Source organism: Cuculus canorus, chromosome 2, assembly GCF_017976375.1.
Source record: "Cuculus canorus isolate bCucCan1 chromosome 2, bCucCan1.pri, whole genome shotgun sequence".
NCBI classification, from domain to species: Eukaryota; Metazoa; Chordata; class Aves; order Cuculiformes; family Cuculidae; genus Cuculus; species Cuculus canorus.
This window is the reverse complement of record NC_071402.1, coordinates 87,922,951-87,941,090: the sequence shown is the minus strand read 5'-3', so window position 1 is coordinate 87,941,090 and position 18,140 is coordinate 87,922,951. Positions and strand designations below refer to the sequence as shown.

Below are 18,140 nucleotides of genomic sequence, written 5' to 3'. Positions count from 1 at the left end.
CTGGTAGCCACAAAAAGTGAAGTGTTGTGGGGACTAAAAGGATAGAAGAAGCTTTTGCTGAGCAAGGAGGATGTCTTTTGTGTCAGCAAGAAGTTAAGAGACCTCAGCACTCAGCTGCACAGGGCAATAGAGGTATTCTAAGTGGCAGCATATGTCTAAGCGTCTCTGTTACTGTATTCAAGCCCAAGACGAAGACCACAGAAGTGGATTCAGGCACAGTTGAGACAATTAGTGCAAAAAATGTAACCCTATTCTAAAGAATGAAAACTTTATTATGTAATGGCAGCTTTTCTGCCAAAGCATCTCCTTTTTAGGGAGAGCAAAACCTGCCGCAGAACAAAATGCTGGAAGTTTTGTTGTGCCGAATGAAGAAGAGGAAGGGATGATCTGCAGTGAATTCTGGAACAATCATTGCACAACGCAACATCATCACTCCTGCTGTGGCAGCTGCCGCTTCAGTGCCTTCTTCGTTGACTTCCACAAAGGACTTGTGAACCACTTCAGAGAGCACCAGCTCATTGGCAGCTGAGATTCCTGAGAAGTCTGACTTCAACATGTCAAATGCATCAGGCATTCCCATGCTACTCAGAAGAGGTTTCAGATCGTAATTTTCTTCCAGTTTAAATTTGGGTAAAGACACCCTCACCTCTGTACAGTCCATCATTTCAGGATTGATCCAATCTATCAGCTTCTCATACGTAAGCTCTCTTTCCAGCTAAAGAAAAACCCAGACGTTAGAAAAATAAAATGAGAAGAGAGTCAGTTTCACACAGGCAAAAGTGGCAACTACTGCGTGTTTACCTAGGACATAACATGCATCTTTTCCAGAGCTTAGAGGCTCTCAAGCCAAAACTTCAAGTTATACTTCTCACTAGAGGCCACAGCCCCAGTGGATATCAATCCCATATGCTTTTTGGTATAATAGAAACAATAAGTTTCAGTTCCTTCCATGTAAAGCTTACTTCTATAAAACATGTTAGATTGGGGTTTCCTACATTTTTACATATGGAAGCAAAAGCTCAAAAGAACTGATGAAAAGGTCCCAAAGGAACTGAACTCAGTTCTTCTGTGTCTTAACCAACAGATCCTCCTTCAGATTAATGAAAATAGGCTCACAATGCCCTCTGCAGTCAGTGTTAGCAAACTTTATTAATAAATTCCTTGTCCAGAGCATGAAATAACTAAAACTTGTAGGGTATCTCCACAGCAGAAGAGATCCTACACTTTTCCAAGAGGGGGACCAGAGACAATCTGCCAGTTGTTCAGTACCAGTGATCTATGGGACAAGCTATAGGACTTCTTAAGAGCTCGCCCAAATTCCCTCTCACTATGCATGATGCTAATCATACTGTGCCCTCACCATAACCACAGCTAACCTCTGCTCCCGACTTGTGTCAGGTCTCATTCTGGAGCCCCTGGCTAATGGGGCAGCACACAGCTTAACCATCAGTGACACAAGCCATGCCAATCACTTTGGGGGCAGGGAGGTGTGGGATGTTTCAGCTGGTGTTAAGCGTCAATGACTTAATAGCTTTGGAACTGAACTGCAAGTCTATATGCAATACCAAACTCTTCCCTGGAAGGATAAGGAATATCTTGCATTTGGCTCAACAACTTACGCTTTCCAAGCCAGTGGATTCATCCTGAATTTCATCAGGGAGCAGGATGATCATGCTGAGTTCATTACCAACATAAGGAAGCTCAAGGATTTTGGTCTGGAAGTCCCCAATATAGGTCATGTTAAATGTATCCTTCTTGAACATCATCTGAACAGGTTTGGTCTCTTTCTAAAAACAGAGATCAACAGTGAGTACTGAGCCAGTATTGCTGGTCTCAAAATACAAAGCAGGTGTCCAGTTACTCAGGGCTTTTCAGAATTTGACTGAAGAGAACTAAACACACCACAGTATAGCCCCACCGTCTTTTGTAAAACAGGAGATAAAGAGTAAGGATTCCTGAGATTTAATTTTTAATTACTAATGTAACACAGCAGCGGCTGTGTTCCTTGCTTTAAATGAATGCAAAGTAATTCCAGTGTACTTATTTTAGATTTTAGTCCATATGGCTCCAAGTGCTCTAACAAATGGGAATTAAAGAGATACTAAAAACGTCAAGAAAGTGAGAACATTGCTTTGAATTCTTAAAAGTCACAGTTCCACATGGGGCATCAGCTAATATTGTTTACATCATTATTTCCTCCTTTTAACTGAAAAGAGTTTCATTGCTTTCTTTTGTGAGATAGCCATGCAAGTAGTGTTTTGTCTTTAAAATAAAGCCCATTGAAAAAATGCCCACAGGGATATGGCAGAAATTATTTTGCAGCAGCAATGACACATGAAAACGATGGATAAACAAAGAAAAGGCCAAAGTATGTGTAAACCATCCAGTGAGTCATGAGAAGTGCAAGAGTCACAGAAATAACGTTACAAGATTCTGGGAAGGTTCCTAGCATGTTACAATAACTCTTTGCCACCAGACAGACTGTCAAATAACTAGCTTAAAACTTCAGGTTACTCCTGGGATTTCCAGTCGCTCTTTTGAGCCCACTCAGACTTCTGCAGCTCATCAGTGGCTAGTCATTAGTAGGATGAAAATACAGATTTAAGCCATTTAGTTTTACAACAAAAAGAGATTTGCAGTTGTTTCCATAACCAAAAGGGAGTTGCCTGGGTGAACCAAGACACCATTCTGCAACCTTAAGTCTTACAACTTTATCCAGTAGTTACCTGAATCCCAAAAACCTCTAATCTTAAAATAACTGTCTGAAGACTTGTATTCAGAAGTTTCTGTACAAGTACTTTTTTTTTTTTTTGCCTACAACCTAATGGAATATTTCTTCTCTTATCCACAGCAGTTTTATGCTAAAAGAAACAAGCTGACTGACTGCTTTGAAATGGTTCATGACTCAAATAGACTGACAGCCTCACTCAACTGTTTCCTTCTTTTCAATTCTCTAAGTACGTAGGAGAGCTACCTCTCTTAAACAAACAAGAAGTGTAAAAGGAAAAAAGAAGGGACAGAATGAAAGAAATACCTATCTTCTACACTAAAAAAATTCCAGTAATTATGTGAAACTTAACAGAAACTTAAAAGAGTGTCCATGTTAAATCGAATGGGGGATATAAGGAATTTCACACCGCCTACTCAAGAAAACCCTGCTTGAATGATTCGCTGTGTTCACAGTAAATGTATTCATTTCAGACTACTTCATAGTAACAGTGTATTGTTAGCATTTTAGCACATCATACCTTGTTAATTTGAAATGGCATTTCTGTTGTATTTTTGCTGAACTGCTTTTCCCAGTTGCCTTTGAAATAGATGGCATTCACCAATACAAGTCTGGTCATTGAATTGATAATCCCCTGAGCCAACAGGTTCTGAATTTTACCTTTATGATACATATAAAAAAATTAACAGTTTGACACGTATTTAATAAAATATCTACTCTGTAATTAATACATGATAGATAAGAGAATTACGTACCAAACAGAATAACAGCTCTGGGTCTTTTTCTTTTTAAGTTACAGTATTGTATCTTAAAATAGCTGTTTACCAAAGTCCTGGCTGCCATTAAATATAAGAGGACATTCTGCAGAACACTCACCTTCAGTCTTTTCTTCCACCCAGCCATTTATTTCTTTTCTGGAATCCTCCGAAGCATTCTTGAAGTCAGTCTGTTCTAGTCCAGCATGGTAGAATTTCTGACTCGACTCTATAAATGACTAACATCAACATTCAGAACAGCTTTTCAGCAAAATATTTTACTCTCATTCAGCCACAGATGATTCTTAAATACATCAAGAAAATCTGCCTCCTCTCCTCCCCTAGCTTCATTTGGAGCCATTAAAGGTTGGTCTGACACACTGCTACTAGGTTTCATACCACATATTTGAACTAGAAACTGTTATCCACTGTACCTTAAGTCAAATGGCTTGCTTACTATGCTGCAGTTCTACAGAATTTAATCGAAAAGCAGTGTGGCTAGTTTGGGGTTTGTTTTTTTTTTGTTACTTCAATAAGAGAACATATGACTTCGTAAGCTTCTCTCTATATAATTTTCATTGTTAAACTCACCAGACTAATGGAAAACTTAGTTCAGAGAGGACACCAATTTTTTGTAGAGAGGAAAAAACCCTTATCTTCTCTCTGATTTATTGTAGCTGGATCTTTACTACACAGATGCTTTACAGATTACGTGGACAATATCTACTAGAAGAATGAAACACTAACATTATTCATAAAAAAAAAAAAAGACTGTAAATCACTTCCAGAGGGAAAAAAAATGTGCCTTACATCTTGTTTCTAGGGAAGCATCAACAGGAAATTGTAAAACACAGTATCCATTATCCTTCATAATATTTTCCTTATCAGATCTAAAGTCATGTACTCCTCTCAGTATGTTCTCCGGATGACAGAGAAAACCTATAAAATACTACCCATGCTGGAGAGCAGTAACAATTATTTATCAGATTTACAAACAATCAAGGGAAAATAAATCAACCATTTGTGCAACAACCAAAAATATCAATGGATCATGAAACCCTAAAGATTTAGTGTCTGTATGGATTTTAGAGTGCTTTGCACCAGATGCTCATTCAGATCCCAGGCTATCTTAAAGGAGTTTCTCCAAGTTTAGGTATCAGACTCTGGCATAATCTATTGCACTGGTACGTCTCAGCCTAGAAAATATGGGAGGAAAACCTGAAAGCCTTTGTCCAACTTCCACAGGAAACAGGTAGCAAGAACATCATACTGAAAACCAGCAGAAATTTAAAGGTCACTTACTGAGAGAAACTCAAATGTCTTCTCTCCATAAAGTCGGTTAGCAGTTTTCAGTATATATTTGTTGCTTGGATCATTAATTTCAGAGAGAAGTGATTGATACCTATTGTGAGCATCCTCAGCTCTCTCCAGAGAAAGGACCTGTGGAAAGACAAGCATCCTCAGTGGAGTCCATGCCTTCTCTAAACAAACTTGCTTCAGGATAATTTGTTATTTTTATTTTAAATAACTTTTGGATTTAAAAACTGTGACTTGAAGCCAGAAGATTTTTCATCACACTCCCATCTGGAAGTTATCATGCAAGTCACATACAATGCACCCAGCCAGACATTGTACAAGTAGTAAATTAGTGTGCTCAAGAGCCATCAAGATTTAGTTTCCTTCACTCAAGCTAAGCATTAAAGGACCACAAAATGGCTGAGGTCAGAAGGGGCCTCTGGAGGTTATCTGGTACAATTCCCCTGCTCAAGCATTTCGAGACAGCCTTTGAATATCTCCAAGGATGGCAGTAATGTAATACAATGTAATTCTTGAGAATTTTTTATAAATTTAAATGAAAACAAGGTATGTGCTTATACTACTCTTCCACTTTGCAGAAGAGACAAGCATAATAAAAAAATTACTGATTATGCATTTTATACTGTCAACTGCATGTGTAAAAAATACATCAAGTGGTATTTGCCACCTGAAAAAAATCAGCAAAGGTGCAGCTACCCTTTTGGCATACACACAGGATGGATTTCAGTTTGTTTTTCTTTTTGTTTGTTTTTTTCCTCTAATATGCCTACATTTTCAAAACATTTATAGTCTGGTATTAAGACCAAAGAAGACAGTAGAAGAAAATATTTATGTAACTACATTCATCAGCCTATCAACAAAAAAGAATCCTAACCACCCCTTAAAGACATACTCAAGGAAGATCTCTCTGTTTCAAAAAAAACCCCAAGAACACAAAAATACCCACAGAACAAAACTCAGCAGCCTCTTAATTCTATACTGAAGGCAGCTCCTCCTTTAAGAACAACAAAATCAGGTACTGCCTACATACATACCAAAGGAGGACCTCTGCTCTCTGAGACCAGAACGACAATAACAGTTCAGCATAAGTGCAGGTCACAGACTATAAGACAGATTTGTTGTTCATATGTTCCCATCAAATTCCATATACTCAGCTTATTTACACATACCTTTGCTATTTGGGCTTCGGTGTTACCTTTCGAACCCAGCAAAATCATTGACAAAGCAGAAGAAATACTAAAGGGAGAAAAGAATATATTCTGCGTGCCTTTCCTCTCACACAACTTCTTTAAGAGGTCGAGTGCAAAAGTGGTATTTGCTGCACAAAGGGTATCCATGATTCAGAGCCTGGGAAGAAACATAAAACATGAAAAGTTCAGATTTATTTGAATACAAATTGATAAGTTATTTCTGTCTTTTACATTTCCTTGTGTGAACTATTCAGGAAATGTCAGAACTAGGCTGGAAAATTATCCACTCGATGAAAAACTGATTTGGTGGAACAAGCATCTTAAATCACATAGTACTAGGCACTTGAGTTATTTTAGGGATTTATTGTTTTCTTTTCTATTTCAATCCCCTGCCTTTAATAGAGACTAATTCTCACTGGTGCCATTAGACTCTTTACTGGTAAATAACATTACATCTTTTGAGATTATCATATCCATCAATATTTTGCTTAGAATTTAATAAAACAGATCTCTCTTGACTTCACAAAGACAATTATTTGCCTTCATAGGAAAACCAGTGCAAAGAGTTAGGCATCTTAATGGTGGAATTATAAACTCTTACCTTCTCTAAGCCTATGTAACCTCAGTATTGCCTTTGGCTTACTTGGGTTTTAAACCTAGCAACCAGACTGGCAGAAATCAGCAGAATGACTTGACCTACAAGATAAAAATTAAAAAAAAAGTTTGTTCATCACGTAATTTCCTGCTGCAGTACGAAGAAAAATCAAAGTCCATTTCAGTTCCATTTTATTGCCTACAACACAGAAACACACACAATAAAAATACCTGCTTACAGGTAGCTTTATGGTACACGCTCGCTTCAACATGTGTAACTCGATGCCTGTCATACTCTGCATACATTAGCTGTGCAGGTAGTTAACTAACCTGAGATTAAGCCACATAAAAGCACAACAAATACCAGAATGGTACACAAGTATCACCAGACAGGGTAAGATCTCAGCTGGTAGTTAAGGTTTCTGTGTTTTGTTTTTGTGTTGCTAGAAAATACAAAACCAACACCTAATTCGTATTACTAACTCATCATCTCAAACAAATAGGTGGAAAGAACATGTTTCTTCATGCATGATTTCCCATCTAAGAAAATTTTTTCCTAGTAGCTTTGCAATAAACAGTAGTAACTTTTCTCCTGTTTCTCTTCTCCCATAACTGAAATGAAGGGGAAAAAAGGCAACTTAGATGGAAACCATCCTCCAATTCTGTCTGAAACTAGCAATTTAAATACATGTATTTTACAAAATAAGTAGGAGGTGTTTAGGATTTTCAGTTCATGTTGGTTACAGTGAAGACCAGAATTTTCCTACTGTCCTGATATTAATCAGATCACAAGCAACAAGGTTTTTAGACCTAGAGGTCAAAATGCACAGGAACACTGACCAGCAGCATTAGCTAGAAATATTTCATAGGGCTTCCCTGAGAGGCAAGAACTTACAGACAAAATCATACAATGAACACTATTTGCCTACCCCCAAATCCATGCATTTAACCAAATTGTAAGTAATATTTCAACAGCTGGCACGCAAGGCTAGGAATTGTATCTCTGCAGAGTTACAGAATGACCCAAGCTGGAAGGGACCCACAAGGATTATCAAGTCCAACTCCTATGCTTTCAAAGGACAACGATGTTTTCTTTGCAGCTCAGGAATAGCAACAGAACTACTGATACCCTTCTCAGAGCAGTTTTGAAGATGATACAGAACTAGACTTTAAGAAACAAACAAAAAAATATGAGATACAAGCACTCATTTGTCAGTCAACTGTAAACTGCTTGCTGCAAAACCCTCAGTAATCAGAGGGTTTGCCCAGAGCAACTCATTCCTCTCTCTGGTCTCCCCATGGACTCTGCAGGATACTCTGACCACGTGTATTCCTACTACTATGAATTTGAAGCATATATTATCAGCAGTAGTCATCTATGCTTCAGGAGAAACTTTAGACAGAAAGACTGTAGCTAGACTAAATGGCAGATACGCACTACACCATCTCCTAACTGCACGTTTTAACAGTGGGACCAGACCAGAGCACAGCACAGCTCTCCTCCAGCCTGCAGCCAAGAGACACATCCCATCAAGACTATGATATGGATTAGCTCCTGCTATGTGTGGATGCCACCCCATCTTGCCTCAGCTGTCTCAGAGGAGTGACAAGCTGACTGTTTCAAACAAGCAGAGGGGGAACTCGGGGCTATGAAGAGAGGAAGCTGTAGAGCATGGACTTCCCTGTTCCCAACCTCTGAACCAAAGCAGGCTTCCTTATGGTAAAGGCGCTTCATTTAGGACTTGAGAAGGATGTTAAAAATGTACAGGGTAAGCTCTCCAAGGGCTCCAGGTAACAACTCCAGGGGATGGCACAGCCCTGTGCCTGTCCCCGACTGCCCCAGCAGGGAGAGGAGGCAAGGCAGGACCTCCAAAGATCACACAACCATGGAATGGTTTGAGTTGGAAGGGACCTCCAAGACGACCCAGTTTTAAACCCCCTGCCACGGGCAGTGACACCTCCCACTGGATCTGTCGCTGTCACAGCAAGCTCCGCTGGGCACGAGAAGCCAAGGCTTTAACACTACCTGAGGCAGAGACTTAGGGAACAGGAAAGGAGCCGAAGCCCCTCCTGCACCCACGCACCGGCCCCGCACCGCGCCTTAAAACTCAACCTGTCCGCGCTGCCCCCGTCGCTCCCGCACACGGAAAAAAGCGTTCCCTGCACGCCCCCGGCGCACAAGAAGCGGACACGACGCCACGAAAGAGAAAAAAAATAGAACAAAAGAAACGCCACGCAGCCTCTGCTGCTTTAAGAGAAAAAAGCCAAGGAGACGCGCAAGCCACCCGCCGGCAAGGCGGCACCGCGGGGCACCGCAGCCCCGCACCCACCGGGAGCCCCGCTCCGCTCCTCCCGCCGCCCTTCCCTCGCCTTGCCTTTCCCCGGAAGCATTGCCGGGCTCGCGGAATGGACCCGAGCTCGGCCCCGCCTTGGCCGCGCCCTGGGCTTCGTGGCCGTAGGCGGGGAAGAGCCACAGCGCAGCCCAGGCACAGCCCCGAGTGCACGGTCCCACCCAGCCGGGCAGAGCCCGACACAGCCCGGCGCCGCGGGGCACAGTAGAACACAGCCGCAACCCAGCCCAGCTCAGGTCAGCCCAGCCCAGCCCAGATCGCTACAGCCACAGCCCAGCAGAGCACAGCACAGCTCAGCACAGCCACAGCCCGGCAGAGCCCAGCACAGCCGCAACCCAGCCCAGCTCAGCCCAGCCCAGATCGCTACAGCCACAGCCCAGCACAGCCCAGCTACACCCCAGCCCAACCCCGCAGAGCACAGCTACAGCCCAGCACAACCCAGCCCAAACCAGCCGCAGACGAGCAGAGCACAGCCAGCTACATCCCAGCCCAGCTACAGCACAGCCCAGCCCAGCCCCAGCAGAGAACAGCAGAGCAGATCCCCAACCAGCCCAGCCCAGCCCCAGCCGCTGGGGAAACCCCTTAAAGCTCCCTTCACTCACACCTTTAGGAGTCTTCCTAGGACCCGAGGGAATGGCAGGAGGATGTGCCAGGGGAGGTTTAGGTTGGGTATCGGTAAAAAGTTCCTCACCCAGAGGGTGGTGGAGCACACTGGAACAGGCTCCCCGGGGAAGCAGTCATGTCACCAAGCCTGACATTGTTCAAGAAGTGTTTGGACAGTGCCCTCAGACCCATGGCGTGAATGTTGGGGTTGTCCTATGCAGGGATGGGAACTGGACTCGATGATCCTTGTGGGTCCCTTCCAACTCGGGACATTCTATGATTCTGTGAAATCACCGGCACAGACAGTGATTTTCCACTTCTGCAGAGCTGATAGAAAACACCAGCAGCCTTTGAGGGCTTGTTATTGGGAAAGAGCGGCTGGAAGCCTGCCTGGGAGAGAAGGATCTGGGAGTTGGGGGTGTTGGTGGATAGCTGGTTGAACGTGAGCCAACAGTGTGCCCAGGTGGCGTCTTGGTTTGTATCAGAAATGGCATGACCAGCAGGGAAGTGATTGTGCCCTGTAATCAGCATTGGTGAGGCCACACCTGGAATACTGTGTTCAGTTTTGGTTCCCTCAGTACAAGAAGGACATTGGGAGGCTGGAGCATGTCCAGAGAACGGCAGTGAAGCTGGGGAAGGGTCTGCAGCCCAAGTCTCATGAGGAGCAGCTGAGGGAACTGGGGTTGTTTAGCCTGGAGAAAGGGAGGCTGAGAGGACACCTGGTCACTGGCTACAACTGCCTTAAAGGAGAATTTAGCGAGGTAGGAGTTGGTTTCTTCACCGAAGTGACAGGTAGTAGGACAAGAGGAAACATCTCAAGTTACACCAGAGAAGGTTTAGATAAGACTTCAGGAAAAATTTCTCCACTGAAAGGGTTGAAAGGCACTAGAACTTGCTGCCCAGGGAGGTGGTGGAGTCACCATCCCTGGAGGTGTTTAAAAGACGGGTAGATGAGGTGCATGGGGATCTGGTTTAGTAGTGGACAGGTATGGTTGGACTCAGTGATCACAAATGTCTTTTTCAACCAAAAGATTTGATGAATCTGTGAATTATTTTTGAAGTGGGCGTTGTTTTGGATGAAAGTGAGCTGTTGCAGTTCACAGACTGTACAGGCTGGGCCTTGCCTTGTGCACCTGAAAGTGTGAGTGAGGCGAGCGAGTAGCCCTTATAGAGGTGTATTTTTTCATTTTCCTTCCTTTTTTAAAGGGAATCTTTGGAGTGGCACGTGAAGCTAATTGAGTGACACAAATAGCTGATGATGGAATGTGGAGGGAAGGCGAGGAGATGGCTCCAGGCCTTGGGTCCAGAGAGCTGGCCTACAGCTGCAATGCGAGGGCCTTGTCAGGAGATAAGCAGGAGCTGGGTCTCACTGTTGCCAGCTGGAGAAGGTGCTAACACCACGTTGGATCAGGGGTTGTCGTTAAGGGTGAGAAGAGGGACAAGAAAGATATTGAGCTGCCATCCATGGATGCATGAAACACACATCTTTCCATCAAAGAGACCAAGCACCATAAGGGGAAAAGGCTAACATTTCTTTCTATTGCAGCTTCAGCACGCGTCCATTTGGGTGTAAGATGCGGTTTGTGAGGGAACAGCAGGAGTAGGCAAGCTAGGAGACAGGGCAAGCCAGAAACCCAGGATGACAGGAAGGGAGGCGGATCCCATGCCAAGTGAAGAATTGCAGCACAGGTCAGATGGTCAGTGATCTCCACTCCACAGTATCAAGGCAGGAAGCTACAACACTTGCAGCATTGCTCAGACGTGGGCCAAAGCCAAGACCAGAGCTTAAATTCAGCTCCCAGGCCAATGGGCGGAGTTTGCATAGACAAGAGCCTCAGATGTGGTTTATCAGGGCCACTAGAGTCTTTGGGGTAGTCAAGGCCCTGAGGGAGCCATGCATCAGTCCTGTCTGCACTGGCGTTTCTGTGGAGGCCTAAAAGGGGTGTGTTCCAGCCCAGTTCCTAATCCAGGAAGTCAAGGAACTGTGAGCCTGAGCGATTGATGCCTTTTTGACAGCTTAGCCATGATAACTAATTACTTTCTGTTGGATGTTATTTGCTGCACTGAACTTCACAAATGAGAAAGGTAAGAAATCAATGCAACATCTGAAGGATGGAAATATTTAAGCATTTTTCTCACAAACAGTTCTCTCTGGTCTCAGTTCAGCCTGCCACAGAAACAAAACGGCACAGAAAACCCCAAACTGTTATCTCTGTAAGCATGCACTCCAGTTCTGAGACGTGAGAGAGAGAGATGGATTGCTTGTTGCCTATATTTTATCAGATTTCCTGGATTTTTTCAAAACCCATCTGTGTACTCTGAAAAGACCATGTGGGTGCCTACACAGCATTCAGCAACTATACAGCAGCTATTTGTTGATGACGTATTTGGTGTGGAATGAAAAAATTGAACTTATTTATGATCCTTTTTATCTGTTTAGTCTTATTTATATTTGAAGAAAACTGACTGTTAGAAAAGAAATGAGAATACTGTCCTATGTACTGATTTTTTTTTTTGGTTAAGAATTTAATAACTGAGGAATCTTCTTTGCTAAAATGTTGCAGCTTTTTGAAAATTTTGCATGAAGCCTGTGGTATGTGCCTTGATAATCACAGTGGAATTTGCTGCGGTTAGCTAGAACTGTCTTTGCTGACTGTTGGGAACAGCGGTGTGAGCACCAGCTGCCTTAGAGGTAGCTGCTCTTCGGTAGTGCTGAGTGGGGTATAGTAATTAGCTGAGAAAATTTGATTCTTTTTTAAATTGATTAATTCCCTGCTGGCTACAGCATAGGGAAAAGGTTAGGATTTATCCACATTTGTCTTCTGCAGAGACTGTAGAGACTGACAGGGAAGGACCGCATTCTTCAGTTTCTTGGATGGAACAAGAAATCTCTTTAAGTTTCTAAGCCACTGACATTATTTCAGGTATTGATTGTTAGTAGGAGAATTGGCTTTTGACAGTTTCCTTTCATTTGAGCATGTGATGACTTGGATTGTAGCAAGACAAAGGCTTCTTTCTGAGTGACCATTCAGAACACTAGCTGAGAAACCTGAATGCCTTTGTGTGAGCAATGAAAGAATGTCCAAAGCAGCAGTTCCTTGTCTCTGCCTTTGAAGGGAGTTATATGCAGGGGACAGAAACTGAAATGCTGGTTTTGAGATTTAGTAGGCATGTGAATCTTCCTATCAAGAATCTCCTAAAGAACTAAGTATAATGCAACTAAAGGTGTAGGATAGAATGCACAGACAGTAAGTTCGTGTTTGTTTTCAAATGTTTATAAAGCAACAGCACAAGGAAACCTCAGCTAAGAGCAGAATGATAATCATGCATGCTCCCAAAATTTATTATTTTAATTAGATATATCAAATGCTTGGATTCATAGTCTGCTTTTTGTGCACTTGAAGTGTTTACGTAGCTCACATGGCATATTTAGAATGTATCTGTTCACTATCAGGGAGATTTTTTTGCTCTGGTCATTGAAAGGGTAACATTTCCTGTGTAAATGCATTGTGAAGTGGCACAGTGTTCTCTTTCCAAACCTCAAAACCAGCTCCAATAGTGATTCAAAGCTGTGAATTTCTTATTCCTTATTTTGATGAATGGGTTATACCCCTCTCTATTTTTGTATACATCTATATTTATGAATCTTCATTATTATTAAAAAATATGTTAAAATAACCTTACAATTTCAAAATTAAGTCCTGAAATTTTAGGAAACTTGGCAGTTCAAGTTCCATATGAAGGCTTTATTTAGCATGAGTGCATATACATTATAAAATAGATATTGTAATGTATGGTATCAAGCATAGAATTTTAGTGACATGGTCCTGTGATTTTTTTTTTTTCCCACAGACCCCTTGTCTCTGTGGGATGGCAAATGGCAGAAAATAAGGGAAATAAAAAGCAGAAAAAGAGGAGAGGCAGATAACAGGACAGAGGCCTGATGGTAGAAGGTAGAACACTGAAAGGAATATGCAGATGGAAAAGAAATAGAAAATAGAGCTGATCCTAAAAGTGACTTGTTTTTCTGCTGAACAATGCTGAGTAACTATACATTAAAAAATAGTGGGAAGTTTTATTAGTATAGGAAAGTTAGTTTAATTCTTACTTCTCCTTGATTCTGAATGAGATAGAAGAGCAGAGAAATTTGCTGCTGCAGATTGCAACTTCTCTAATTAATATCAGGCAGAATGAACATTACCCTCTGGATTAAATTCCTACTCTGAGACAGACATAAATTTAGAAGAGATCATTATCAAGATCTAGTAACAATGTACCTCTGTTCAGCTTTAGTAAGGAGCCCCTAGAGCTATGAAAGCATATTATGGCATGTAGAAGGAGACAGAAAAGAGTCCTTCTGCCCACCATTATTCTTATTTTAAATGAGTTTTTAAATACACTGATTAGCTGCCTAAATTTTCTTTCTGCATGTTGTAGTAGGTGATGGATTTTGTTTGCAAAATTGTAATTCCTGTTGATGTCGACAGTAATGGTACTTGTATTAAAGCACCAAAACCCACCTTCTGAATTGCTGTGACAAGGAGACTGCACACTATAATATGCTTATTATTAAATCAATAATAGATCTTCCAATGGATTAAGCCAAGTAACTGCCCTTTGACAAAAGGAATAGTACAAAACATTGGGTGGCAGAAGCTCAGGAGAAGCAGAGATTCTATGATTGATTCTGATCAAAGAGGGGCAACTGTAAAATTAAACCCTAAATATTTTTTTTTCTAGAACTGGATTGCATTGTCTGAAGACACAATAACCAACAGTTATAGTACATACTTGATTTCTTATTTCATTCAAATTTTGCGTTGGACAAGGCTGTTGTTCTTTAATCCATGAGCTGCCTAGCTTGAAAATTTGTCAAGGTTTGTTGTACATCCGATCTATTTTTATTGCCACAAAGTGATGTTGAAGTATGTCATTTTCAAAAGAATTTTAGTGGACCACATAATCTAAAATATCTGAAGGGACCAACTGTGATCCTGTTGGCAGCACCAAATGTGTTTAAAAGCGCTTATGGCAGTACAGTGTTCAGTGGTCTAACTACTCAAATATTTTCAAAGCACCTCTTGTGGTTTTTATAGTCCTTGCTGAGATGTATGATATCAGAACTAAACTGTTAACCAATGCTCCAGCCAACTTGCTTAATATTAAGTGGAGAATATCTTCACTTTATGGTAGCAGTGACTGCAGATAAATGTTCCCCAAGTGTTCTGTTTATAGTTGTGTGCTTGTTTTCATATCCTATACACAATATTATAATGCCATGGATGCTACTTACACCACCCAAGCAATTTCCTCTCATATTGAAAAAAGCTACTGACTCGATGCAACCTGAACAAAGGAAAATGATTTAAGCAGGAACGTGAATTATGAAAGACTCAAACATGATGAACCGTTAGAATATTATTTTCCCAACTTAAAGGCATGACAAGAAGAAATAGCTTTATATGTGGCTTTGTCTCTCTTCATATTATATTTTCTTTAAGTGTTATTGAAGTGGAGAGATGCCATTTAAAAGTCCGCCTGCCAGGGCGTACTGGCAGTACTTCCCGTACCAGGGAAGGGCATTGCCGGCATTGATAGATTCAGTGCGTTCTTTGGTAACTGAAAGTCTGCCACCTAGTGACTACCTTCAACAGCTCCATTGCACTTGAGCACGCAGAGGTGTTGGAAAATCACCATCAAGAACTGAAATTTGCAGGAATTCAGCATGGTTTCTGCTCGAGGAAATTGTTATGTATTGATTTGTGATGTTTCCTCATGACAGAATTTTGTGAATAAATTATCTACTCTTTCAAATTATTTTGTTGTTCAGAAATCTTGACGAGCACATAAGTAGAAATGTAACACACCCAGACCTGTTTATCCAAGACAAATCCCTACTTTAAAAAAGACTCCATATAGGTGACTTAACTTCAGAAGTGTATTCTCCATCATGAGTTCACTTACTATTGCTAATGGTGATGTTCTTGAAGTTTTGTTGCATTTCATCATAGCAGTTAAGACTGTACAGTAACCCATAGATTATTAGCTTTGTACAGTAAATGTCAACGACACACTGCTCACAGAAGCTGTGTGCAGCCTTTGAACACCATGGTAATAATGGTTCTTACTGATTATTACTGGATTTCATAGGCTACAGAAACCTTTGGTATCAGGGAAATGATTCTTAGTTGAAATCCTGGGAATATTGTAACAGAAAATAATTGACTATTTTTTGTCACACAGTCAGAAAACTTGCAGTGATGCAAGTGAGCAAGACAGGATCTGTGATCAGAATTGTCCATGAGGAGTCCATGGAACCAGGTAAGATGATGTCAATCCTAGTGAGTAAATTCTTATTTACGCACTAAACTCCTAATTTAAACTTCTAATTTACTCACTAAACTCCTTATGAAGACTCCTAGTGAGTCTTCATAAATTTTTATCTCTTAGTGATCTGAGTATTATCGGCTTTGTGGCACTAACAACAAGAAATTAGAGTACTAGTGATACAGTCATAAAATAAACAACCTTGAGTCTCTAAACTTTTCAAAGCAAATGGAATGGATTATACTGAATAAACATCCTGAAGCTTCCTGAAGCTGAAATTTACTTAAAAATGTGTACAGAAAGCAGTAATTTAATAGTGGTTGGTTTTGGGTTTTTTTAATCATAGACCTGCTTATAAAAGTAGGTTTTGGAATACAGGTTTTAGTAGTTCCATCTTGTTTTCAGTAAGTTTCAATGAAATATTGCTTTATTTTGTGTAAAAGATACTGTCCACAATGCAGTGCTAAATGGCACCAGTTATATCAGTCAGTAGTCACCTATAAATTTAGTCTCAGAGATGAAAAATACCTTGGAAATTACTGTAATTCTGTAATAATTTCATATAAGGAAAATAATTGTCAATGAGTGAGTGAACTTTCTTAGAATCCATAGAACTGACCTGAATGCATTTGCCTAGTTGAACCAGAACTAAATCCCTGAAACTTGTGCAGGCTCAAGAGAAATTCCAGTAAACATATATTTCTGTTGTTGGTTCTGCAATTCCAAAACATGGCAGAACAGAATGTAGCAAAAAGCCAAAGTAACACAACATCTGATGGTGTTTGTGTCTGGATGGAGAGCGAAGAAGACCCTTTAAAGTGAAGGTTCTGATGCTTTCCATAGGATGATATTTCACAATCCAGTAAATTTCAATGTCAAGAATTTTTCTCTATGTTCAACCAAAATTGTCTTTCTTATCTTTTCTATTAATCCTAGTTCTCCTCTCTTATCTCTGTTTAAGCCTACACAATCTCTTTGTTAATTGCTTTTACCTGCCTTGCATCCTTGAAAAAAAAGGAAAAGGATGGAAATGCAAAGAAATGGGGGAAGTTAGAGAGAAAGTGAAATACACACAATGTGTTTCTTTGGGCTGTTTTTTTTAGATCTTGCTAGCTAGGAACGTGTGAAAGAAAGAAAAATAGTATTTACAGAACGTCACTAGGATATGGGAGAAAATAAAAGAAGAATTGAACATAAGGTGGAAACCACATGAAGTAATTTGTTGAGCTTCAGCTTGTCTTAGAATGTCATTGTTTTCTGCGCTGTATTAAAAAAAAAAAAAGGAAACATGATAAAGAGCTCAGAGAAACTTACAGCTATATCATGATTACCAAGTACATCACTGTTTTTTTTCACCGGGGTGTTCTTCAGGCAATAAGATATTATTCAGTTTTCTTTACAGCAAAATTTTCCTTTGAGCCTCTCTCATTCCTTCTCTAACCCTCAACTACTCTCTTATATTCTTTTCAAGAGGGTTTTGCCAATGACTTTTACTTTTTGTTATATTGTATTGAAATCAAAAGTTTCTACCTGGCTGCTGGAGTCTAGAAAGACTGAAAAGAAATCTTTATCTTTTTCTTTCCCTTTCCATACTTTAGCTTTTTTTAAGAAAAAAGCAATATCCCTCATGTTAAACAGGTGAGATTCTGGCAGGTTGTTAAGGAGACCCCCTATCAAATCACAAGGTTGAAAATGGATCCCCTTGCTTTCTAAGCATCCCCTCAGAGAGGAGCCTAGGTGTGGCTAAATCTATTTCTTAGTCCCAGACTTGGTCAACATTTTATGACTAAATGATTGTGTGTGTGCTTAGACGTGTTTTAGCCACAAGCCAGAATCCAGTTACCTGTGAGAGTCTCAGAGACTGGTACACACAAGGTTAATACGTGTGCTTCGCAGCCCAAATGGGGCAGCTGGCAGCCGCTTGCAAGAATGCCTGTCAGAGAGACGACTTTGAAATGCTGGAGGCAGTAAGTAATTTAATTCAAGTGGCAGATTAAAACAAATTTGGGATTGCCTTGATAAATTCACTTGCTGCATTAGCACTTAAAGATTTATAACCAGTTAACAATTAGCATAAATATATATATGTAACAGGTACAGTATAAACTTGAGTCAGTAGTTATTTTCCCAGGGAAACATTTGACAGAGTCAGATGTGCACAGTTCTTACCAAGACATTTCTTCTTCGTGGAGGAAGAGAGGTCCAGGCACATCTACCCATCTGTCAGGTGAGGTGGTTGTTTTCCCCAAAGAAAGGGTTTCCAGGTGTCAATTTT

At 40.8% G+C, this 18,140-nt stretch overlaps 1 protein-coding gene across 2 annotated transcripts; it reads right to left on the bottom strand.

Annotated features, from left to right (window-relative positions):
- Positions 1-16: 16 nt before the first annotated feature.
- On the bottom strand, positions 17-9,040 carry LOC104066661 (serpin B6). 2 transcript variants are annotated; one of them, XM_054058549.1, is made up of 8 exons: positions 8,915-9,040; positions 6,592-6,686; positions 5,970-6,147; positions 4,786-4,923; positions 3,605-3,722; positions 3,249-3,388; positions 1,620-1,787; positions 17-715 (listed from the first exon to the last, which is right to left on the bottom strand). In XM_054058549.1, exons 3-8 carry the CDS (start codon positions 6,135-6,137, stop codon positions 311-313), a joined length of 1,137 nt encoding a protein of 378 aa, XP_053914524.1. In that variant the 5' UTR covers positions 6,138-6,147; positions 6,592-6,686; positions 8,915-9,040; the 3' UTR covers positions 17-310. The 2 variants fall into 2 exon arrangements, with proteins under 2 accessions (XP_053914524.1, XP_053914525.1); XM_054058550.1 differs by having other exon boundaries at positions 8,960-9,002.
- Between the last annotated feature and the right edge of the window lie 9,100 nt (positions 9,041-18,140).

What these genes read in the sequence shown, in the direction of transcription:
- LOC104066661 (XM_054058549.1), bottom strand. Translation starts at nt 6,137, where the DNA reads ATGGATACCCTTTGTGCAGCAAATACCACTTTTGCACTCGACCTCTTA. An exon ending in CCGAAGCCCAAATAGCAAAG is followed by an intron (nt 4,924 to 5,969) that starts GTATGTGTAAAT and finishes GTCTTTCCACAG; the next exon opens with GTCCTTTCTCTGGAGAGAGC. An exon ending in TGCCATTTCAAATTAACAAG is followed by an intron (nt 1,788 to 3,248) that starts GTATGATGTGCT and finishes CTCTGTTTTTAG; the next exon opens with AAAGAGACCAAACCTGTTCA.